The 26,298-nt window shown below is 40.9% G+C and overlaps 1 protein-coding gene across 11 annotated transcripts in view; it reads left to right on the plus strand.

The window, feature by feature from the left end:
* Positions 1-14,729, plus strand: part of LOC115362123 (tumor necrosis factor receptor superfamily member 14-like) — an 80,571-nt gene extending 65,842 nt beyond the window's left edge. For 7 of the 11 annotated variants that reach the window (XM_030055921.1, XM_030055926.1, XM_030055924.1 and 4 more), the window contains exons 2-10: positions 9,749-9,886; positions 9,993-10,086; positions 10,417-10,542; positions 11,517-11,672; positions 12,203-12,290; positions 12,401-12,594; positions 12,711-12,736; positions 12,857-12,902; positions 14,486-14,729. In XM_030055921.1, coding sequence (XP_029911781.1) covers positions 9,848-9,886; positions 9,993-10,086; positions 10,417-10,542; positions 11,517-11,672; positions 12,203-12,290; positions 12,401-12,594; positions 12,711-12,736; positions 12,857-12,902; positions 14,486-14,565 — 849 coding nt within the window. In that variant the 5' untranslated portion in view covers positions 9,749-9,847 and the 3' untranslated portion in view covers positions 14,566-14,729. The remainder of the gene's footprint in view (positions 1-9,748; positions 9,887-9,992; positions 10,087-10,416; positions 10,543-11,516; positions 11,673-12,202; positions 12,291-12,400; positions 12,595-12,710; positions 12,737-12,856; positions 12,903-14,485) is intronic. The other 4 variants (XM_030055929.1, XM_030055930.1, XM_030055928.1 and 1 more) reach the window with 3 other exon arrangements.
* The last annotated feature ends 11,569 nt before the right edge of the window (positions 14,730-26,298 follow it).

A 26,298-nucleotide genomic window follows, 5' to 3' on the forward strand; every position in this document is an offset into this window, starting at 1 on the left:
CCCCGAGATTTCCGCCTATGTTTTCACGTACCCCCTGCAATGTGCTCGCGTAATTAACACCGCCGATTAACACACACACTAGCGAAGAAACCGAAACACAAAACAAAATCCTCTAGGAAGGGAATTTCTCGGCTCTGTTCTTCCTCTTTGGCAGTTTTGGCAGCGACTTCCAGTGCAGTCTTGTTGATACAGCGCCACCACATCGGTGCAATGCTGCAACTGCAGTTAAAATGACATCCATCTTCCACAGCGCTTGTCAGAAAATAACAATTTTCCCGACGTCAGAGTTTTGAGAGCCGGGGGCGGCACGAAATTAGGCTGAGGCGGCCGCCTCGTAATTTTATATGCAGGAAAAACCCTGCACTGAGTAAAAAGGAGGGGGGGTATAGAGGAGGACAGGAAGAAGAAGAAACCTGACCTGTACCAGTTACAATGGCTGTCAGATGTTCTCGTCTTGTACTAGCCTCCCAACAAATGAAACAATCTCTCCATATGTTAAAAGATGTTGTATCAACCCTTAGGGCCCTATCTTGCGCCAGACTCCCTAAACCTGTTATTTGAGGATTTAGCATTGCGCAAGAGGCGTTCCCCCGCAAAAGTTGCTATCTTGCGCACCTCCCGTTATCCGTAAAACACCTGCGCTACCCGCTATATTATGCTTAGGCGTGTTTTGGGCGTTACGCCAGTTAAACCAATCAGTGTGCCAGGTGCCATTGCCTTTAAGGGCAGGATGCACTATTCTAAATCCTAAACCCGCGATGGAGAGAGGGAGGTAGATTTTCTCAGGGCTTCTACTGAGGCTACAAGTTGGCTTTATATATATACCATATTTCCCCAATTAATCGCCCAGGCGTTTGATACGCACAATCAACTTGGACTCCAGGCATTTAAAAGAACCAGGCGGCTATTTGCGGCCGGGCAATTAATTGGGGAAATACGGTATATATTATATATTATATTATAGGCAAGTTAATTCGGGAGGAGGAGCCGCATGTGCACGTCCACATGTGTCCAAGTGGACGTGTACTGATTGAGTAGAATCCCCGGGTCACACCACACAGACACAAGAGGCAGAGGTGGAACTATATACAAACTAATTTATTGACAAGGTAGACTGGGCAAATAAAATATTAAAAATAAAAATATAGCACAGCTGCTGGCTTATGATAAAACAATAAAATGTAAGTGTCCAATTAAAACAGTCTTTCCTCTAAACGGTCTATATGAGTAATATACTCAGTGCATTCCGACGGCGTCCCGGTATCAGTCCGACTGTGTGCGTGGGAGGCTCCGTCGGGGTGTGCACTGAAGCCGCATGGGCTCTTGTAAAAGCCCACACTTTAGGGAAAGCGGATAGTGGGTGGTCAGCACCACCCGCTAGCTTGGATTCCCTCAGCCAGGTGAGCTAAATCATTAATCATTTGTAATCATCCATTCTCTGCACTGTTGTTGAAAATGCATATATTTTATCAATTTCACATTTTCTCTAGTTTGGGACATTTCATACATTTAAGAGATTTTTTATTAAAGTGCATTTATCAATATTTTCACCCCTGATAATAATACTAATGGTTGTGATACTGTAGATTTCATTAGGACTGTTTCATTGTTTTTCATTTGGGACACCTTATACGTTTTAGTGACATAGCTCCATGAGTATACAAGCTATTCTTACACAACTGATATTGCTGGATTCAGCAGAACCACACCTTTCCAGCAGCCCTCATATGGGTATGACAATCCATGACAGAGTCACTACAAAGTAAAAGAACATTCATTCAGATTTTACATTCTTGCCTATTGTAGGTATGTGTTAAAATGACTATCTCCCATGTTATTTAAGATATTGACATTCTGTTTCTTCTTTTATGTAGAGTGATGTCCTGGCCTCAAGCATGCCAAGTTTTAGACCTCTCACAAATTCCATTGTGAATCTACTTGAGTTTATATGCCTCAACCCACATACGGCCAGGCTTTATTTTTAGTTTGGGGGTGTATGACAATATATATCAGTTTCACCACTTTTGCAGTAAAATATTTTTATCCAAGGATCCATTTCATGTATGGGAGACCTTAGTGATGAGGAAAAACAGTGTTGGGTTTGGTTCTACTTCCGGTAGGGGTATCTCGAAAACTAAAGCACTTTTTGGCTGTTTGTCACAGCACTATACCTGCGCTTCATGTCATCAAAGGCTGGTTTCTGAGTGTGGCAGTCAAAAACTTTGTCTCCTTTAAACTTGTTACCTTGAAGAGAGCTGAAGAATTCATCTTCTGCCGGGCCAGGGCGGACTATTATTTCTCTCAGGGCCTCTTTGGTACCTTCAGCCATTGGTTGGGCTGTGGAGAAGTCCAGATCTTCTCTTTGAAAATGTTTGGAGAGGAGGACCACATGCGTCAGTACATCCGTCATCATGTGACAGAGGGCCAAAAAGTTGAACTGTCTGACAGCTATCAGCAGACCCTTGGCTTGGTCATCTGGAGTATTGGAAGCAGCTATGTGCTCCAGGGGCCGGATTCTCCAAAGGTTCTTAAGATTAAATTTCTTCTTAAGAACCACTTTTCTTCTTAAGTTTGGGTTTAAGAAGAATCTTAAGATATTTTCGAATTCACAAACAAAAGATCTTAAGAATCCAAACAAAAGATCTAAGAATGTTCTCAACTTTATTCTTAAGATTTTTCTTAAGAATAAATGGGATTCTTGAAAGAAATGATCTTACTATTTTTCTTAAATAGTATCGTAACTTTAAGACAGGTAAAGGGCGTCTTAAGTAACCACATGCTGTGTGAAGGTTAGCTATTTTTCAAACATCTTTGATTAATTTAGAGCCAAATTTGATTATATAACATAGATTAATGTAGTAGGCTAATACCTTAAGAATTTTACATTGTATATGTTAACATAGTGATAATCGTTATCTAAACTGTAATTCAGCCTAATATCTAAACCAGTATTTAGACATATAGAGGCACATATATTGTTTCTGAGTCTATATGAGGACATTTTGTTTAGCCACCAGTCACCACTCATGTGTCAATTATATTTAGATTCCATTAACTAATAGGTTAGTAATATCGTCGCTGTCCAATACAAAGTATGTATCTCAATTTTTGAGAAAACACTTTTATAACATCAAATCAAAGTTGAGACTATAATGGATATTGTTTTGTTGGATTTTAGATGGAGCTGCTGTGGGTTGCAGCTCGAGGCTGTTTGTTTACATAAAGGTAGAGAGTTGAGAAGTTCGTAAGTGGAAAAAATTAAGAAGTTCTTAAGATAATGTGCAGTTCTTAAGAAAATAATGGGGAATAGCACTTGAGAACATTCTTATGAACTTCTCATTTTTTCCTCTTACGAAACGTCTTAAGATTATTAGTAAGAACTTTTTGGAGAATCTGGCCCCAGGACATCTCTCAGGGATTTCAGTGATCTACACACCACTGACACAGCACTGTGAATTGACAGCCACCTCACTGTATGTGGCTGGGTAAACTTCAGTTGGGGTTCATCTAGCTGTTTCTGCAATTCATGCAGCTTGTTACTTCTGACAGCAGAGTTACTGAAATACACAAAAATCGATCTCAAATCCTGCTGGAACTTTTTCACCTGTAGCACAGATCTGGCTGCATCACTAGCAGCAAGAGCAAGACGATGAGCCGTGCAGTGCACCCCTACCAATTCTGAGTTGTATTCCTCTCTTAATTTTTTAACAACTCCCTGGCGGCTCCCTGTCATAACTGCAGCTCCATCTGTACAAACTGCTGCAAGTTTTTTTTCCATCCAAATGTTTCTCTGTCAACAGCTGCTTCATATCCTCAAAAATTGTATCTGCTCTTCCGTCCACAATTTCAGAGTTCCTGAACAGCTTTGTTTTGATCTTGTTGTCATCTATGTATCTTACATAGGTAATGAGTCGCTTGCTGTTACTTATGTCGGTGGATTCATCCAGTATTAATGAAAACACAGGACTATTTAGCACAGCTTTCTAAATATCTTCCACAAGTGTACTTGTAATAGCTTAGTGCATTTCTGACAGACATTTCATTTTGTGCTATAAAGTAGGCAGTTTTGAGAAGCCCCTTTGCTTCCTCCTCACCCTGCAACTGCGCCTCTAAAATAGCTTTAGCCATCACATCTTTTGCTGAATCTGCCTCATGTTGTCTTTTCACGGCTGCTATATGTGAAACGCCATCAGAGTGGCGGCGCAAAGTTGACGTTTTGTAACATTTGCTGGTAAAAGGCACAGCACCGTGCATTTTACAAATTGAGCAGCTCAATTCACCATTGTTATGTTCAAGCCACGGATATATTCTGAGCCAGTTAAACTTAAACTTGTCTCTGGGCAGCTTAGTGATGTTACTGGTGCTACCTGTTTGAGGATTCGCTTTGAGGATTTGGGTCATTTTCGGGTTCACTGGCACCGCCATTAGCGCCTCCGCTCATCCTTTCTTCTGTTGTTTTTTTTTTCGGAGCGGTTTCCCCTTCAGGTGATGTAAGGTTGGGTTTCCGTTTTAACCAGCGGTCCATGTTTGCAGCATTGAATCTGGCAACTACTCGTTTGCTAGCGAGGGCGACACTGTGACAGCAGAAGGAGCGCTTAGCTTTGTGAATGAGAGGAGAAAGAGCCCGCCAAGTCTGGACGTCGTCTTCTTTGTTTGTTTTGTGTTAGTTTGGACTCTTCTTCTTTGTTTTGTGTTATGGCGAGCGGAGGTCTGATCAATGTCATGAATTCAGCTCCGATGCAACATTCACTTAACATTACTACACATCGCTGTAATTGTGTGCGGGAATTGCTCGCATTATCAGATCGGAATTTGCGGGAATCAGTGATAGTGTGCGTGAATCCCGCAATCCCACAACCAATTTCAGGCCCTGAATGCTCATATTTACATTATGAAATGGATTTAAATATTCATAAAAAATATGAGAAGGGTCAAAATGGTATAAAAAGGGGTGTGCATTATACAGCAAGTGTAGCTCTACTGTTCCACACTGATTTTGACCCAATAGGTCATAAAAAATATGAGAAGGGTTAAAATGGTATAAAAAGGGGTGTGCACTATTAAATATTAACTAACTATTGTGTAACCATTTTAACTCTTCTCATATTTTTTATGAATTTTAAAATCCATTTCATAATGTAAATATGAGCATTATAGCTTAATAACTCCCAGGTCATGTGACCTATTGGGTCAAAATCAGTGTGGAACAGTACAAAAGCTCCTGCTTTTGTAGCCTGTAACACATTTGACCGCCTGCCACAAGTCTTTGCTGTTGTTGGTGCTGAGGTCTCTCTCCAGTCTCTGCTGATGCCTTTGCTTTGCCTCCTTGATGCCAGCTTTCAGTTTTGCTCTGGCGGTGTTGTAGGCTTCTTTGTCACCTGACTTGAAGGCAGCTTTTTTGGCTCTACATAGAGCTCTCACCTCTCCAGTCATCCAGGCTTTCTCATTAGGGAATGATTTAACTGTCCTTATTTTTACCACATCATCAGCACATTTGCTGATGTATGATGTCACTGATGATGCGTATTCTTCAAGGTCAATATGGTTCTCCTGGGTAGCAGCATCTTTGAACATCTGCCAGTCTGTGCATTCAAAACAGTCCTGTAGAGCTGCTGTAGCTTCATCTGTCCACACTTCGCTCCTCTTTATGCTGAAATTGAGGGAGCCACCAGCTGCTGCATGCATATGCGCCGCCGTTGGCATGGTAACCTGGTATTTCTTATATGTGTGTGCACATATCAGGGTTTTCCCTGCCTTATAATTTCTTAGGTGCACTGCCTAGACGTTTTCACCGACTGCCTAGATCAAATGAACGAGGAAAGGGGGAAAAAAACGCACATCGACATATTCAATCTGCGGCTCCTTTAGGAATCTGTTGTTGATGCTAGCTTGGATTGTCCGGAGGGAGTTAGGCGGGTACTGGGCCATACGTCATGAAATACTGACAACGGAATTAACCAATCACTGCAGCGAATAGTTTCTGCTTGAACGCTGAGAGGATGGCTTTCAGCCGCAACACATCTGCTGTAGGCTAGGTGGTGGTGGAATGTATGAATCGCCTAGCGCGAAAAACACAAGCGCTCGCAAATACCAGTGATACAGTGGCAACATAGCGACTTTCCAAAATACCCCCAAGTGACTTCATAACCTAACGTTAGTCAGAAACTTATTTATGTAACGTTTGTTGTGTTCGTTTTTGTGCTGATATGCCGTGCGCTGGCCGCCCATCTCTCCCTTGTTCCACTTGCTGATACAGTGACAACTTATCGACTTTCCAAACTCCCCCAAGTGACTAAATCCCCTAACGTTAATCAGAGACGGATTTGTAACGTAAACAATCAGCTGTATATACTAGTTTCCAACCACTTGGTTTTTGTATTAATTTCTGTACTTTATTTTATTTCCTGGTACTGTTTGTGTTTGTACCTATTTTGTCAGTATCTTAGATCTTATATATATGTATATGTATATATATATATATATATATATATATATATATATACACACTACTCACAAAAAGTTAGGGATATTTGGCTTTTTGGTGAAATTTATGGAAAATGTAAAAAGTTCACGCTACAGTGATATTATATCATGAAAGTAGGGCATTTAAGTAGAAACATACACTGGTGATTTCCTCATCTCAAACAATTTCTTGAAACAAAAGCCAACAACAGTGGTGGATATACCACAACAAAAAATGTCAGTGTCAATAACTTGTCATGTGCCCTTGAGCATCAATTACAGCTTGACAACGACGTCTCATGCTGTTCACAAGTCGACTTATTGTCTGCTGAGGCATGGCATCCCACTCTTCTTGAAGGGCAGCCCTCAGGACATTGAGGTTCTGGGGTACAGAGCTCCGAGCCTCTACACGGTGACTCAGCTGATCCCATAGGTTTTCTATGGGATTCAGGTCTGGAGAAAGTGCAGGCCACTCCATTTGAGGTACCCCAGTCTCCAGCAGCCGTTCCCTAATGATACGACCTCGATGAGCTGGAGCATCAAACACCTGATGTGAATTTTGCCGTTAAACTCCTTGTTAGAGAACAGCAACTTGTGCAAAAAGTACTGAAACATTGAACAGTTGGACATGTGCATTCAAAAGTTTACAGAAGGTCACATTAAGTTCACCTGTAAAGATTATAATGCATTTTAGGTTCATCCTGAAATTTCACCCGAAAGCCGAATATCCCTAACTTTTTGTGAGTAGTATATATATATATATATATATACATATATATATATATGTATATATATATATATATGTATATATATATATATATATATATATATATATATATAGACAACCAGCTGTGCGAGCGCAGCGCAAACAATATATATATATATATATATATATGTGTGTGTGTGTGTGTGTGTGTGTGTGTGTCTTCTAGAGTTCTCATCGGGCCTGAAAATTAAGACCCGAGCCCGAGGCCCGATCCGACCCGACTAATTAGCCGAACTTTAGGCCCGACAGCTCGATAAAGCCCGAAAAAAAATCACCAAATTCGCCATTATTTAGCAGAGCCGGTCGGCCGCGGCACCGGGGCACCATCAGTCTGTATCAGGCGAGCCGGCCGCGGCACCGGCCAGCATGAGGCAGGTCACCTGTCAGATCCGGCAGACCTGACGGGTGGGCGCGGTATCGGACGGTGCCGCGGCCGGCCAGCCTGATGCCGACTGATGGTGCCGCGGCATGTGCGGGTCAATACGGTAGTCTAGAAAACTGGAGATTTTTTTTTTTTTCTCGTGCGCCCCCAGTAGATTGCGCCCTGGGCAGTTGCACTGCCCATAGCAGAAACCGTCCCTGCTGCCGAGTCTGCCAGCACAGCGGGATGCTGCTGCAACTCTCTCTCACTTGTTTGCGCTGCGCTCGCACAGCTGGTTGTCTGTCTGTCACTGAAAGTTTAGCCTCCAAATCCAATCCAGTCTCTCACTCTCTCCACCAGTCACATAAAAATGAAACGTCATAATCAATAACAGAACACATAATTCTATTTTTTTTATTTAAAAAAAAAAAAAAAAAAAATCCCCCACAAAACCCGAAGCCCGACCCGACCCGCCCAATTCACGTAAATTTTAGGCCCGACCCGACCCGAAAATGTCGGGTCGGGTCGGGTCGGGTCGGGTTCGGGCAGAATATGAGAACTCTAGTGTCTTCACAGTTGAAACAGCTTTCCAGGCTGTAGCATTTTGAAGTAATGCTCAATATCTAATTCACATTATTGAATGATGGCATGTTCTTCATCCATTTGGTGTTTATGATTATACTGACCACAAATCAATTCATCAACATTCAACAACATTATCCACAGACTCATCCAATACTACGTCTTTGCTGCTCATATGTATTTATCTGAAAGCTCAAAAGTACAGCCACATTGATTTATTCACACTTATATGATAAAATGTCACAGTTTCAAGTTCCCATTAAAGCAACCGACTTTTTTGGACATGGCATATTAACCATCTTATGGATTGGATGGTTGATTCAGCGAATTGTTTCCTTCCATGCATATGGTTATGATTTCTGTCTGTGCTGTATGATGCAGCAGTACAGCATTATTCATTTGATTAGCAGAGAGGTTGGTATGAAGCCCCTACAATGTTGGGCTCTGTAGGAAAATAATGAAGTTGTGATAAAGACTGGAAAATAATAGCATATTCCTTCATATTGCTTAGTTTGACTGACTGGGATTTTAAATTGAATGGAGCTACAAGATGTTCACTACCAAAAACTGATGATCTTCATTATCAGAAACATGTTTTATGCAGCTGATAATATAATAGAATAGAATTCCTTTATTGTCAGTGCATACAAGATACTATGAAAGCAATCTCTTAAGGTGCCTACGTCAATATAAAAAACACAACAACAGCAACAGAGATAAACCCACCACTGTAGTGCTGTCCGCAGATTTGACAGTGGTGTTCTGGTGGTGGGCTGGACTGCAGTCATGTGTGTAGAGGGAGTACAATAGTGGACTCAGAACGCACCCTTGTGGAGAGCCGATGCTGAAGGTGCAGGTGGAGGAGAAGTGGGAGCCAAGTAGAACAGACTGGGGGCCGGTAGTCAGGAAGTCTTTAATCCAAGTGCAGGTGAGTGAGGGGAGGCCCTCACTCTAGAGGGTGTGTTAGTGACTTGAGGAGAGCCTTTTTTCTATTGTCTTATTTTGGTAAACAATACATTTTTTCTATTGATAGGTTTCACTATCCTCCTAAAATCAGTTTTGCTTTCCTTAACGTGACTAAAACCAGACAAATCTCCTTCTCAAGTCCTCAGTGCTCCTGGTCTGTTGAATTGTTGATGGTACCTTTATATAAATATTAACCAAGATGAGTATTTTACCACAAACCATCCATCTTCGAAACAATAGGGCCTTGCTAATTATTTTACCTTAAAGTTCACTTTCAAAATTTAAACATGATAACATCCATTTGCCATTTCCTTAAAAACACTCCAATTGGACAGGGAATAAAATCAGATTGACAGCTTGCACACTCTTATGAAAACTCAATCTGTCACGTTAGAGAACATTTTCATAAATCTGGTAGGTTGGCAAGCTGTCAGTCAACAGATGAAAAGTATTTTTTCTCTATTCCTCTGTTTTTCAAAGTGGGAGAGGGCTGCTCCTCCACTACACCCTGGCTTGTGAGTGTGTGTTGAAAGTGAAAGACATACATGCAAGCCACACACAGTAAAGAAACTGCTGTGATGATGCTTTCTATTTCTATTTTTAAATTCCAGATATCCTCTTCATGAGATGGATTTTAAATCTCTCCTCATCTTGAATCTCAGTGAGACGGTGTCTGGATTCTCTGAAAAGCCTTAACCAACCCAAAGGAAATGCCTTCCAGAAGGAGACAGTCAATTGTAGCAGTGATGGTAAAAAAAAAAAAAAAAAAAACACCTCAGGTTTAGTTATGTCAACTTTAACCAGATTAGACTGACAGAAAACAACTGCTAATGATCATTTTCTCTCTGTTCATAGATATTTATGCTGAATGTCATCACTGCAGATGCTCAGACTTGTCATCGTGCCGAATACAGAGTAGGACAGGAATGTTGTCCTATGTGTCCCCCTGGTAAGATTCTCCTGAATATTAAAGGCATGTTTAGCTGTGGTAGAGCTCTGAATCTTTGCAGTACTTGACTGAGCTCCAGGAGCATTCAGCTGCTGGTCTCACCAGCACACAGCTCTTTGCTCCTGCTTGAGCAGAAATCTGACAAGTGATTGAGTAGCAGCAGGGCAGGAGCTGCCTGCTCCTCCAGTTTAATAACAGTCACTCTGCTCACTGTGCTCGCACTGTACAGATCAAAAGCACAAGTGTTCTGCCTCAGTGAAATGTATTTGTTAAGCTCTAATGGCCAAACTGTTATCAGATGGAATGAAATATTGATTTTCTGCTCCACAGGAAACAGAGTTAATAAACATTGCACAGAGTTCACAAGTACATCTTGTGAGCCGTGCGCTGATGGAACCTTCCTGGATCAGCTTAATGGACAAACAGAGTGCTTTCCATGTAAAACCTGTGATGCAGGTACATTTCAGTCTGATTATTTAAAGCTATGCTGACAGTGGTGCTTTCAGACAGTGATTTACCCCATGTGTAGAAGCTCGCTTAAAACTGCATTTATTCAAAATGCCAGACCAACAAGAAAATTTTTTTTTTTTTCAGTTAATGTTATCTATTATCCACCAGTAGCAACTGCAACCACTAGTATAACTTCTCCTGTACATCTTTGGCACAGCCTCACCCTTGAAAAAAGAACTTCTGACATTGTTGATTAATTTTGCATATCATATAACTTATACCAGTTTAACAACATAGAGAGTGCTGTATCAGTGTTTTGTATCAAAGTCTTAATATTACGTCCTACAGACCAGTATCAGGTTTTAGTGGTTGACCATTGTCCCCTTTGTACTCTTCTTTAGACTAATTGTCACTTTCGTGTGTTCAGGATGGATTTTGAAATTTAACTGGGTGGAGAGTTTTTTTCTAGCTCATTTTGAACTAGTTCAAAAATGTTCATCATGTCTACTTTTGTACATGAGAATTACTGTTTCCTTTTTTCAGGCACAAATTAAGGTAGTAGATGTTTATTTTTTACCCTGACATGTTTCGACTGCTGACTGCATGTCAAGGTAAAAATAAACATCTACCTTAATTTGTGCCTGAAAAAAGGAAATAGTAATTCACATTTTGAACTAGTTTTGAAAGCAGGAAATTTCTGCACCTTGTAAGTAAATAAATAAAATAAGGAGTCATGTTTGAGCTACAACCTTATCAACCATCGAAAGTTATGGTCATTTTTTGCTGTGGGGTCAAGTAAAATAGAGAATATTCTCACAGAATGTTTGATAGCTGATGTTGCAGGTTGAGTTACACAGCAGATAGATAGATAGATAGATAGATAGATAGATAGATCCTTTATTCATCCCGCAGGAAATTCGCAGATGTTGCAGCAGAGAACCTGTACCTTGATATGTAACCTCAGCTCTCTGTGGTGACAGATCCAGGTTTAAAGGTGAAAAGGCCGTGCACAACAACATCAGATGCTGTTTGTGGACCACAAGATGGATTCTTCTGTGTTGATCGTAGAGGGGACGGCTGTGTTGCAGCACAGAAACACCGCAGCTGTAAAGCTGGTCAATACATCAGCCGAAGAGGTCTGTCTACTCAAAATGACTTACATATTATATCAGGTTATACCAGGTATAACAGGTTTTAGAAGAATACACCAAGTTTGTGGAAACTGTCCAAATGTTCAGTTTGGCCAGTAAAGCTTTATTATGGAACACTTCCATGTAAATAATTCATTATGTTCTACACAGTGCCAATGAACACAATATTCAGTGTGAGTATAAAACATTTTTTAATGAGTCGTCTCGTTCATACTCAACAATGAATGGATGCATATAAAGGGTCAGGAGCAGAATGATTTTAGCACTAAGTTAACATGGAAGGATACTGAAACTTTGCACACAAGTAGATGATATTTCCATCTTTTACTATCCCAAATTTCATCAACCTACCCATGATTCAATATGTTTAGATTAAATACTGAACAACCAAATTCTTTAAGTAAGGGCATTTTAGATCAGTCTTATCAAATCAACCTCAGTCTTATGACAGTCACTTGAAAAACTGACAAAATCTCTGATTTTTATGCCATTTTATTTTCTGTACACTTGCACAGGAACAGCAATAACAGACACAGAGTGCAGCGACTGCACAGGGGAAACATATTCAAATGGAACATTTCCATCTTGCCAACCTCACACAAAGTAAGTACAACTCCAAGAGCAGTGATGGTCATGTTTGGTGTCTTACAGCTGCAGTAAGTTCATGTCATCTGTAAACGTTTCACTAACAGCTTTTTCCATCATTATTCCAGATGTGAATCTGAGGGTCTTCAGCAGATCAGACCAGGAAATCATGCAGCTGATTCTGAATGTGGACCAAAACATGACAGTTCAAACAAGACAGTGATCATTGTACCAGTGATCTTGGTTGCTGTTATAATAGTTGCAGTTGCAGTTGCAGCTGCAGTAATGTGTCGGAGAAACAAGAGACCAAAACAAAGTGCAGGTAGGATTAGCATTTAGAGCTCAAAACCAAAACATGTTGCTGATAGCAACATTTGCTGTCAAATCAGCATCTGGCTGTTGACCAAGATGATTTTTTTCTCTGGTATCACTTTATAGGAGGAAGAGAAAAGGTTCCAGAACAGGTATATTTCTCTCTCTTGTCTAATTGACAACCAGTACAATTACTTGGATGACAAAGGTTGATTTATGAAAGTTATTAAATGATGTCACATGTTGATTGAGATAAATGTTGCACTTATAAGGAAACACTAAGAGGAGGGGACCCATCAGAGGCCTGTGTTTTAGCAGGTAAGACGTCATTGCATGTTTCCTTTGCATTGAAAATGTGCACTGACTGTGTCTTTAAATGTGTATCACATGTTCCTGTTGCAGCTCTATATATTAGTATCCTCAGATCAGACTGAAGGCAGTGATATTTTCAGAACCATCATCTAAATATGTATTTGTTTTTGTGGCACTACATAGTTAAACAGCCCCAGAATCCAAGTGTAATACAACTTGGATGCTGACACATTCTCTTTGTAGTGTACAGAGAACACTTCAGCTATGTGTTGTGCACCATGCTACATGCATCTGACACATACTTTATAGAATTAACAGAACCTGTCTACAGAACAGATCATAATGTTGAAGAGGCGCTACAAGACAAAAAACAGCGGATCTGGCTTCTTTCACAAGCCAGATCAGCTATGTAAAGGCCCATTTATGCTCAACGTTAAATACAGATCCGGACACAGACGGAGCCTTCTGTCCGTGCTCCGTGTTCATTTTGTCCGATTTCTGCACGTTTCCATAAAGCTTACGGATATGGGCCAAACGGAGCAGTATCACTGGAAACCATGGGGGCAGTGTTGCTGTCACTATCCGATGTGTAGCTCTAGTGAGACACAAAGAAGAAATAAGAATGGCGAACTTTTTGAGGAAAGGCTGTGCAAGTTGGTTAGAAACTAGATCTTATTCTTATTCTTTATCTTTTATTTATTTTAGATCTTATTCTTTATTTTTTATTTATTTTAGATCTTATTCTTTATTTTTTATTTATTTAATCTGTAATCTGTGGATACTGCTGAAAAACTGCGAATTTCCATAGGGATGAATAAAGTATCTATCTATCTATCGATCTACCTATCTATCTATCTCCATAAACATCTCTATGATGTTACTTCTCCTGGACACCGGGATAAACAAATGATACCGAACAGCTGGGTATAGTTTCTAACCAACTCTCACAGCCTTTTCTCAAAAACTTCTCTATAATATTTCTATAAAATATATATATATATAAAATATTTCTATGATTATATTATAGCCTGGCATTCAGTGACCATCCCTGCGTTCCAAATCGCATACTTCTACTTTTCACTTTTAGTATGTACTGCAGCTGCCCTTACAAAGTATGTAGTGTAATATACAGCATGCATGTGTATGCATACTATTGGGATACACTACATACGTCATCCCTGAAGTCCGACCCTCTCGCTCACTTCCGCCACCGTCCGTAGCGCCACATTCGAATTTTTGTACATAAAGGGAGCATAAATGGGCCTTAACACATCTGTGTAGACTAGTTTGGATGCATTGCTGTACAACTTCCCGTGTGGGTGTGCTTTTAAAAACAAGCCTAACCCTAACAGCGTGGGGTTGGTGTCACTGTGCAGACAACATTCTGCATCTGCAGATCAGTGGCACATTGAAGAGGTGATACATACGTTTGTGGTTTAAGACGGAAATGAGCTCTACAGTTTCCTCTGAATTTGCATGCAGTTCAGCTTGTTGGATGATTACACAAAAAGTTTGATGTTATTAACTTGACTGTTTTCTGTTACGGATAAAATAAATTAAAAAAAAAATAATCAAAAAAATTTTTACAGTCAGTGGTTCTGGGGAAAATGGAAACCATCAGCCATCAAGCATCCAGCGGCTACCTCTGTCTGAAGGGCTGAACACGTGAGGAGGTCCAGAGACCCTGGTGGCCACACTTGGGGAGGATGCCCTGTCATACATGAGACATGAGCTACTGAGGTCAAATATGGCAGGGAGAGCCTGGAGGACCTCCTCCATCCAGGAAGGTGGATTCCCAAGAGATTCAGAGTGGACAGCTGACAAGACGTGAGCTCTTCCACCAGGACAATACTTGGCCCCTGCTGACTACTACTGCACCTCGTCCTAAAAATGAAGACAGGAGCTCAGTGGCTGTTATTTTGTCTCAGATGACGACTGTCAGCTCAGATGAGACTGGTTTCTGCACCAAAGGGATCAGTATGCTCCATGACCACGGGATCAAGTGTGTTAATGTAGGGGGGAACGATGCAGAAGACAAATGTTTGACTTTCAAGAAGTGACTCCTTCTAATTTAGGTCAAAATTAAAAAAAAAAAAAAAAATTGGACGGGCCCTCGCTCCCGTGCTCTGCGTCCCCCTCGTGCCCGTCGGGGACGGTCCATTCACGGTGCCACTGATGCACTCAAACTCACACACACACACACACACACTCACACTCTCACTCACACACACACACACACACACACACACACACACACACACACGGACAAGCACACACTCACTCACACACACACACGCACACGTACAGGCACACACACAAACATACGCACATGCAGGCACATACACACAGACACACACACACACATGCATGCGCAGGCACACACACACACACACACACACACACACAAAGTTCTGGCCCTGTTGCTAGCGGTGCTCCTCCAGCAGGTGGCGCCCTTAGCATGTCCTAGTGTGTGCTTGACATGACCTGTCACTTCTTTTAAGGGGGATGTGCATTGGGGGATGTGCCAGCAGCTAGTGTGTGTCAGTAGGGCAGGCAGAGTGCAGAGCAGCCCAGAGTCCCCGCTGTTAAACAACTCTTCACAGTGGCCACACACCTTTTCCAATTCACACCATGATATATAGTTTTGTAGGAATTTTGGTCCTCTTTCCATCGGCATAGGTTTGAAAGCTGTCAGACTTTTACTTTAGTCAGCAGGGGCCTAATTAGCCCCTAGGATTCTGGCTTATTCCCACCAGGGTCCATGGGAAAAAGTGGAGGCGCTGGTTGTGGACACTCTGACTTTGAGGGCTTCTGAAATCCAAACGGTTCAAAGGAATGTAAATTCCTTCAGAACTTTTGTTAAGCACTCTGTCATCTATTAAATTTTCAAGCCATTCAAATTAACGCCCTGGGAGTTTATAGATTTTCTGCAAAGCGAAAATTTGGGCGAAAACATGACTTTCAAATGCAAATTGTGGACTTCCTGTTGGTTTTAGGTGGGGGGCACGAGCACGAAAAATGTCGGGCTTGATGAGATCTATGTTTCGGCGCTGGTTTGGTCTTTCTATCACATTCCTGTGGGCCGCAGTGGCTGCCTTTGCGTCCCTAGGTGGCACTACCGAGCCCATTTTTGCACCCTGGGGGGTTCAATTTTTGATTTTATCGAAATTTTCGCCAGACCAGAGGCCTGTACCATAAAGCTGGATTTGGGCTTAGCGAGCTAACTCCAGGCTTAACCCTGGCTTTTCTGTACCATAAAGGTGGCTTACTTTTTATCGGGCTACGTTGCCGTGGTAACGTATGCTGAACACCTAACCTGCTCCGGAGCAGGTTAAGTTCAGGATAAGAGCTCAGCAGGTAGAAAAGCCCCACCTACTGACCAATCAGCTCTCTTGGAAAATGGCCTGCCCATTTTCCCTTTCTTCTTCTTTTAAAAAATTAAAATTAATACATTTTACAATTCTTCTTGTATTTTTTTTTTGTTTGTTTTTTTTTATTTTTTTTTTGTTTCTCATGACTGCACTGTCCAACCAAAAATTGATCTTGTAGACTGATGTAGCCTAATGTTTTGTTGTTTTTTTTTTTTTTTAATGTTTATGAAAATAAATTAGGGGAATTTAATTTAGAGGGTTAAATAAAAGTTTGATAAAATACACGCCAGCCTCTGGGCTCCTTTAGGTTTCCATTAGTTTGCTCATATTTAGTATTTAGGGGGTCTGCCCTGAAAAGTCCACATGAGAGTTGATGCTAAATGTTTTACTGTCTTTAAGTGACAGTGAAATAATATTTTAACCAGCAGAATAATTACGAGGCGTCAGATGCTTTATAAAATGAAATATCAAAACCAGTTGAATCAAAGTGACGATTCTGACGAAACTCAAACTGAGGGCAGCGGTCCAGCGAGGGTCGCCCCTCACTGTTAGAGAGGGCCAGTTCCTCTGCAGGAGTGTATGGCTGAGTGGGAGACACATTCATTTATTGAACACACACGTTACTGTAGTCAGTTCTACTTGTGCCGTCATGGTGTGGAAGTCAGATTATAATCCCACTAATTTACGCATTGACACAGACAACGATTTTTTGCCACCATTCCTTGCGGCTTTTGGCAGCTGGAACTGTGTTACTTTTTGCCTGGATTATTGATTTATATTCCTCGTATTTATAAATGATTATTGTCTACTCCTCGGTTGTGACGTATGCGGCTCGGGTAGATTTTTCCATGTCTGCGATTGGTCGCATGCAGCAAACTCCGCCCTTTTTATGTGAGCGCGCACAGATCTAGATTGGAAAGCCTGGGTTGAATTAGTGAGTTGATAGCCGGCTTTATGGTACCGAAAATCCTGAGTGCTGATGTCTCGTTAAGTGAAGCCAGATAAGTAAGAGAAAGCCCGACCATGTTAATCCAGCTTTATGGTACAGGCCTCTGGTGTGCGTGCCAAATTTGGTGAGTTTTTGAGCATGTTTAGGGGGTCAAAATAAGGGTTAAATTGACGTAATAAGAAGAAGAAGAAGAAGAAGAGAAAACCTTACAAATACAATAGGGCTTCGCACTGGGACAGTGCTCGGGCCCTAAAAATTATAGCTGCTGCGCAGCGATGGGTCGGGTCCGGGCATTTTTAGGCAATTCTAAGCAACAAGCAGAACAATATGAACTTAAATACAAACTGAACTGATTGACACACCTGGGAGGGGACAGATGATTGGCTGAAACACAACAAAGACATGCAACACGGGGGCAGGGCTAATGAGACAATGTAGGGCAGGTGTGAAGACAAACAAGCTGACAAGATTATGGAGGAACAACAGGGACAAAATGAACACAGCAGACTAAAATACATTAAACATTATAGCTGCTGTGCAGTAATGGTCGGGGCCAGGCAATTTTAGGCACTTCTGAGCAACAAGTAGAGAATAGGGAGATGAAAAGAAAGGTGGCATTCAGCATCAGTTGAGGCCTGAACTCACGATTTCTTGCAAGAAGGACAAGGTTCTATCTCACTGAGCTAATTGGCAAGTGTCACTTCATGTGAGGCTTCACAAATTGACTAAGCCAGTCACATGACAGCAGCCGCCTAGCCATGGAAAGGCAGATTCCAAACCACTGTAAAAAAAAAAAAAAAAAAAAAAAAAAAAATCATCAAGACAAAAATCTGACAATGATGATCTGGCATGGGACTGGACCTTTGTGCAAAGTTTGGTGAGTTTTGGCACAAGCTGAGGCTTGAACTCACAATCTTCGACACCGAGGCCTGGCCTTTACCTCACTGAGCTAAAACTTCACATGGAGCTTCACAAACTGACTGAGCCAATCACTGACATGCAGGACAGCAGGCAGCCATGCATGGAAAGGCAGATTTTAAACAGCTGTCAAAAATTCAGCTATTAAGACAAATCTGAAAATACACATATTGCATCTAGACAGCATGGAGATGTTGATCATTTGTTTTTAACAATGATTGATTTGCTCCATAAGTGAAAAACTGACAAACAAAAAAATTGTTCACAAAAGCAAAATTCAAAATGCTATCAAAAATTGAGTTTTTGATGGATTTCATAATTCGCAATAGGTTTAAGTGTACAAAAGTTTCTTCAGTATTGGGGCTACAGTTTGATGAAAGTTGCAAAGCTGTAGCACATATGGTTGATTTGTTATGAATTTTCAAAGTTCTGAAATTAGAGGCTTGCTATAGCGCCACCATCAGGACTATTGGCTTGAGTTTGCAGCTGGACCTGGGACTGGAATCTTTGTGCAAAGTTTGGTGAGTTTTCATCCACGGGAAGTATGATTTCCTTGGAAGAAGAAAGAAAGAGAGAAAAAGAAAGAAAGAAGACATGGAAATACAATAGTGTCCTAGCAGCTTAGGGCGCCCGGACCCTAAAAAAAATCACCCCATGCGGACCATTCTGTTTTACCCATTGGGAACCAAAGCTCAAGAGGAACTTTGATGTCACCCAGAGAAGGTGTTGAGTAGGTGATGTATCTCCTGCTTCCATTCTGAGGTTGAGGTTGAGTTTGTTCTGCACTGTGATGTTTCAGCCTGGTTTGTCTCCAGCTGAGGAATCAAGACAGTCCACCTTACCAATGAAATCAAGTGAAAATGACGTTTTCGCCCAAATTTTCGCTTTGCATGAAATCGCACTCCTCCCAGGGCGTTAATCGAATCGGCTTGAAAAATTACTACGAGAGTAACCAGTGCTTAACAAACGATCTGAAGGAATTATTATTCCTTCGCACTGTTTTGATTTTAGAAGGCCTCAAAGTCAGAGCGTCCACAACCAGCGCCTCCACTTTTTCCCATGGACCCTGGTGTGAATAAGACAGAATCCTGGCTGACACTAGGCCCCTGGTGACTAAAGTAAAAGTCTGACAGCTTCCAAACCTATGCCGATGGAAAGAGAATTTTCCTACAAAAATAGGAGGTCTTGCTGTGGATTGGACAAAGTTTGTGGCCACGGTGAAGACTAGTTTAACAGGTGGGACTCTGGTTTTTCTGCTCTGCTCTGCTCTGTTTACACAGTGCAGCTGGCTATCCCTCCCCCCACTCAGCCCCATGGTCAAGACTGACAGGGAACAGAAACAGCTCTCAAACTCAAGCTTAGGGCGACATCTGCTGGAGGAGCGCCGCTCGCGGCAGGGCCAGAACTGTGTGTGTGTGTGAGTGATTGAGTGAGTGAGTGTGTGTGTGTGTGTGTGTGTGTGATTGAGTGTGTGTGAGTGTGTGTGTGTGTGTGTGTGTGTGTGAGTGTGAGTGAGTGGCACCGTGAATGGACGGGCACGAGGGGGACGCGGGGCACGGGTGCGAGGGCCCGTCCAACGCTGCTTGCAGCTTTAATTTTGATTTTTTTTTTTTTTTTCCAAGTCTTAGTGAATTGATTTTTTTTTTTTTATATAACTAGGCCTACCCTTTTTAGTTTTGTTAATATTGGCAATAGTGAGAAGTGTTATTGTTGGATTTGAATATATTTGATAATGTACAGGGTTCGTACGGGTGCTTGAAAACCTTGAAAATGCTTGGATTTTAATGTTATGTTTTCAAGGTTTGAAAAATGCTTGAATTTTATGGGGTGCCGAATGTAAAAATTCGGTCACCATTTTACATACAACATATTTCGAACATTTAGCTGACTTTCCTCACATTTAGCTCATTTTTCTTTCATTTTTCTTTCATTTGAGACAAAAATTCATGTAAAACAGCATGTTCTCTAATTGTTAAAAAAATGTGTACACATGAAAAATAAATCTAAATCTAAATGCTAAATCTAAATGTAAATGTTAAATGTAAATCTAAATGTTAAATCTAAATGTAAATGTTAAATGTAAATCTAAATGTTAAATCTAAATCTAAATGTTAAATCTAAATCTAAATGTTAAATGTAAATCTAAATGTTAAATCGGTCGCCAAGTGTAAAGCTAAATATTTAGAAATTATGCAAATTGGGCAGGTCAGCGCCCGTCGTCCACGCCCCTGGCAGTAGCCTGTCCGCAGTAGCATGTCCGCTGGCTGCTACATTCAACCGGGTGGCGGCGCACACTGGCCGGCCCACCTGATACCGGCCGGTCGGCACCACGCCCACCCGGTCAGGTCTGCCGGATCTGACAGGTGCGCTGCGCACACAGACTGCCATATATACCTTTCATCATAAATCAACTTTTGTTTATACGCAGTTGCAGCAGCACAATGGACAGCAACACAGACAACATGGTTGATTATTGATTGTGTGACTCCGCCATTCGCAGGTAATCGCGCTGCGCATTAAACGAGTTTGCTTAGGGCAGGAGGAGCTACGTTAACAGGAACAGCTAACTAAGCTAACAGGAACTCCGTCCAGAATTAGTTAATAAGTTAAAATTCAACTGCTTCACTTACCGTTTGTGGTGTGGAGTGCACCCGTGGAATCATCCCCTGAAGTGCAGCCCGCACACCGGCCACAACGGCCCTCTCGAGCTCCTCTGTCGGGAGCGAACCGGCCATGTCTCTGCCTCTTCACCTCGCCTCACCCACTGAGCCGCAGTCGGTGGTGTGGGCGGGGCCACATGATCTGAGGCTACTGCCAGGGGCGTGGACGACGGCGCTGACCTGCCCAATTTGCATAATTTCTAAATATTTAGCTTTACACTTGGCGACCGATTTAACATTTACATTTAGATTTAACATTTAGATTTACATTTAACATTTAGATTTACATTTAACATTTACATTTACATTTAACATTTACATTTAGATTTAACATTTAGATTTACATTTAACATTTACATTTAGATTTAGCATTTAGATTTAGATTTATTTTTCATGTGTACACATTTTTTTAACAATTAGAGAACATGCTGTTTTACATGAATTTTTGTCTCAAATGAAAGAAAAATGAGCTAAATGTGAGGAAAGTCCGCTAAATGTTCGAAATATGTTGTATGTAAAATGGTGACCGAATTTTTACATTCGGCACCCCATAGAATTTTGGGTAACGTGCTTGTAAATGCTTGAATGCTTGAAATTGTTACCATATTTCTGGTCTGACTAAATTGACCACTTATTAAATGGAGAGAAATAAAATAAGTCGGATTAAAAACGACGCCTTCACAGCTCACGCTCTGATGGGTTTCACAAGAGCTGGATTGATTGTCATGTGTCACGCCCCCAACAAGAGGGCAGTGCAGCAGCATGCGACCAACGTGCCGGGAGGTTACCGTTTTAAATGAACGTTGACTGGATAATGAAAAGTAGAAACAGTGGATAAAACATGGACCAAATCCACGTGTAGCATGCTGCAAAATATGCAAAAAGAAGCTTCAACTTTTCGCTATGGGAGAGTCAGCACTCTCGAGTCATGAAAAGTAAGTCACAGAGATGACTAGCCCTACATGTGTGATTTGTTGGCTAACCAGTGGTGTAGTCTACGTGATACGCAGGTATACGCCGTATACTGACTAGAAAAGGTCCCGCATTTCCATATAACCACTTAGAAATGCGCAAAGATACGTATCAGTATGGTTTTTTGACATAACGTTCACTTTCCCGTTCATAAAGTCGCCTTCTCTGTGTTACGAAGCGGCTATTTTTGACCACTTTTCGGGGGACAAGAAAGCTGGAGCTAACGTTAACGTTTCAGAAAGGGAGCCTGTGTGCGTGCGTGTGTGTGTGTGCGCGCGCGAGCGCGCGTATACCCACTAGAATAAACTAGACTACACCACTGTGGCTAACCATTAGCTGCATGCTAGACCTAAATGTAGAAGCACTATGTGATGTGTCTGAATGGCAGTGTCAATTAGTGACAATTATTAAGGGCTAAGTTAAGAACAAAGCCTGCGTTTCTCAAGACTGCAGGAACTTCCCACAACTTAGAATTGAAGCACAGCTGATGTTAGCCCATAAGATGATAGACATATAGGCCGTGGGCCGAGGGCTGGAATTGTGAATTTCGTATTTCTCCACTCCCCGCCCTACAATATTTTTTCACATTATACAGATAAAATTCTTACAAGCACTGTAAACAAATGTTTACACTTTGACTCGTGGACATTAACGAACGCGAACAATCTAAACTTTACCATTTTAAGCAGGCAAATGTACCGGGCTACTAACAGGGTCTCCTTGACAACCAGGAAGTTTACAATCTACAAGGCGAAAATGACGGCTCTTAAATGACTTAAAATAAGTATAATATATATTTTTTTCCCCACAAACTCGCTAAAGGTATAATATAGGCTACTAAATAATTAATTCTTAACATTGTAGGGCTACTTTTGTGTTGCCAATTATTACCGAAAATTCACGCTATTTCCGTCAAGGGTTGGGGTTAATGTCAATAATTCATCCACGTAATAACGTTGACATGCATTCTCGTCTTTTCACTCCAACAGCACAGTTGTTACCTGGGTAGGTTTATCATATGAGTGTCTTTTACCTACGATTTCAAATGATTGCTCAAATAAAATGTAGGCTACATTGGCATTCATACTGTTTGTGTCTCATCTATACGCTACACCACATTAAAGTTAAAAGTATGCATGCATAAGCGATGTATTTTATTGCTTAGCATAGAACAACTGTATGTCTCTAAATCACGATGAATTGATTACCTTGGACTCTGATGTAAAGAAGTTGCATGACTTACTGTTTAAGCTTTACTGTTATTAACTGTTTTTCATCACAAGCTAATAAAACTATCAATCAATCAATCAATCAATATATCCAAAGAAAAAGCAGCCAAAGAAGATGAAGGTTTGTATAAAATATAAAAAGGTTTAATGCATATAGTTAACACTATATCAAGATTTTTACTAAAAAGCTGGACATAACCAGTGCAAAATACATCAATTTCAACAGTGCAAAGCATATTAGCCAGTATTTATGATGAAATAAAACGTTAGAGTGCTATATTCAAAGTATATTATCACATAGTATTACACCACAGACCAAACAGGATGACGGAACACATGAAGAAATGGGTCAGAGGTGTCAAACTGGTGCCATGGAGGGCTGAGAGGCTGCAGGTTTTCATTCCAACCGAAAACTCCACCAGGTGACTTCACTGATTAGTCCCCTCTCTCTGCTTGGAGGTGAGGTGATCAGTGAAATCACCTGCTGTAGCTTTCGGTTGGAATGGAAACCTGCAGCCTCTCGGCCCTCCATGGCACCAGTTTGACACCATGGGTTAACCTCTTCAGTCCAATCACAGAAAAAGCAATTGCAACATTTAATATAAATAAAACTGCAGAGCAAGAACTTGGCCACCCTCTGGAAAAAAAGACTATGGTGCTCTCCAGGCCACTAATGTCAGCTCCTTTGACACAGTCCACTTCTCTTCATCCACCATTATAAATTCCCAGATCCATATGTCAGCGCCTGCTCCTCTCACCTTACACTCCATAGCCTGAAACACACAGACATCTATAGTCACTAAAGAATAATCATAACTAATTAGTTTTATACCATATTAATCTAAGATGTTCTGTTCAAATATTCATTAGAGGGCTCGGTAGATTTATTTAAGTCAATACTGTGTTAGAATAAAAACACTTAAAAAATAAAATAATAATAATAAAAAAAACATTACCATGTTTAGAGAACCACCGCCAGACGATGTCAGCGACGTCACAGCATCCAAGATTCAAACCCAACTGGCCCAACAATCTACATTAACTGTTACCTTAAGCCTAAAACATTTAAGAGAGAATTAGAAAAAATAACCAACTATAACTCAACCCAAAAATTATCGCTAAATTATGAGCTTCTGAGGGCTGTACTACGAAGGAGGCTCAACATCCCCAGGCTTTGTGTTCACTATCAGGCTAGCGGACTATTTCTAACAAACGTGAAGTCTGTGCACCACTAATAGTATACCTGCATTGTGCATATGTGTCACCAATCACCGGACAAAAATTACTTTGTGATTTCACCTGGGTGAGATAGCGCCGCTTTTAGAGCCGGGGTTAAACTTAGCTCATAACCTGGTCGGGACCAGTTATGAGTTAAGCATAAGTTACCATGGCGATCTAGCCGGGTTAAAAGAGAGCCACCTTCGTGGTACAGGAAAGCCTGGCTTAGACTCAACATACCTCGCTAACCCACTGAACCTGCTTCGTAGTACACCCCTCAGGTAAACTTTCCGGCATGTTGTCTGATGTCGTTTGCATGTCGTTCTAACATTTCACTAACGTTATAATGATAAACTATGGATGCTTAGTATTATATGTGTGCTATCATCAACACGGCTCATTCTCTAGTCTGCGTCCATTTTTATAAGAATATGTTAAACAATCATCACATTATCTTACCTTCGGTTCTCTTCTTGTTTACAACAGTGCCAGTCGTAGGATTTCCGGTTTCCTCTGGTATGACGAACGTGATTGGCCAAGTGAATTTCACGGTAAAGTTAGGCGATCTTTGATTGGTTAACATTTTAGATCGGTTTCGTGAACTTCTTTCTACGTTTTATTTAAAATGTCCAACTTTTGCGTTCAAAACATTTTATTGTGTGTTTTATAAACAATTAATCTACACAATACTGTAAAATTAGCTAGACCCTTGATGGGGAAATACGAAATTAAAAACTAAAGCAGATAGAGGGACTCGGCCCATGGCCTAATAAGAGTAGACGCCGCTTGGCTACTGGAGCGCAAGACGTATACTAAAGCAGCAAGCTCTCTCTCTCTCTCTCTCTCTCTCTCGCTCTCTATTTTTATGCTATCTATCTATGAACCATATTGATACAGTATATTAATAATATATATGAATTATATTGACATATTTATTATTATTATTATTATTATTGTTATATAATATTCTTAGATCGTTTTCTTGTTCATTTTATGTAATCTATTTTTTTAAATCTTATTTTACTTATGCAATTGTTATGTCAATTTTGAATTTTCCCTTAGGGGGATCTACCTATACCCTACATCTACTGTATAAGGAGAGGGCAGTCTAAATACTTCTAGCTGTAGAAGCTGTTTTCTTTTTTCCTTCTGTTTTTTTTTTTTAATACTGCATATATTTTCTTTCTGATTTTTAATACTGCATACCTGTATTTCCTGTATGCAGTATTTAAAAAAAACAGAAGGATATATATATACCGGATTTTTCCTTTAATGGTACTGGAAAACCTGAAAAAATTGACCTTGAAAGTCCTTGAAAAGTGCTTGAATTTGACCATGAAAAAAGTGTACGAACCCTGAATGTAACTCATCCAATTAAGTTAATTGTCATGTAAGTCATTATAATCTGGTTTAGGAATACTTTATTTCAAGTTTTCCCCCTGAGGGATTGCCACCTTATTGTGGTCAGGGGGTTTGCGTGCCTCAGTTACCCTACAAGCTACACCAGCAGGAGCTTAGCCTTCCGGTGGGACACCCAAGTTGGACAGGGTAGAGGCCTGACAAAGTGCAATCCAATTCCATGACAAAAACAGCTATCCTGGCTCCCCCGCCCCCCATTCCTGCTGCCACTGCCGCCGCCATATGCCCCTTCACATTTCTGTCTGCCCCCTCATATATGCCTGTCTAGAACCGGCTCTGATAGAGGCAAATACAATTCCATCTCCACTGTGCAGTGTCAGGGTACACTGGGTAAATCATTTTACATAAGTATAAATGTTTTGTTTTTGTATCTTTTGAAAATAAACCTGTGTGCATTTTATTCAGCTGTGACTGACAAAAACTTTCTAGCTGATGTGTATGACAGACAGCTGGTCAGGGTGTTTTTATTAAAATTATGTTTTCGTCTTTGATCATCAGTCCCACTGTCTTGGTGCAATAAACACTGCACACCTACACACACAAACTCACCTTGAACAACCACATTATCCACACACACATTATTTTTAAAAACTGTGTTAAATTATGTTATTCTGTATGTTGCCAAAGAACCTAAGTCAATGTCAGTGATTCAATTTGCACTTAAAA

Source organism: Myripristis murdjan, chromosome 7 (genome assembly GCF_902150065.1).
Source record: "Myripristis murdjan chromosome 7, fMyrMur1.1, whole genome shotgun sequence".
NCBI classification, from domain to species: domain Eukaryota; kingdom Metazoa; phylum Chordata; class Actinopteri; order Holocentriformes; family Holocentridae; genus Myripristis; species Myripristis murdjan.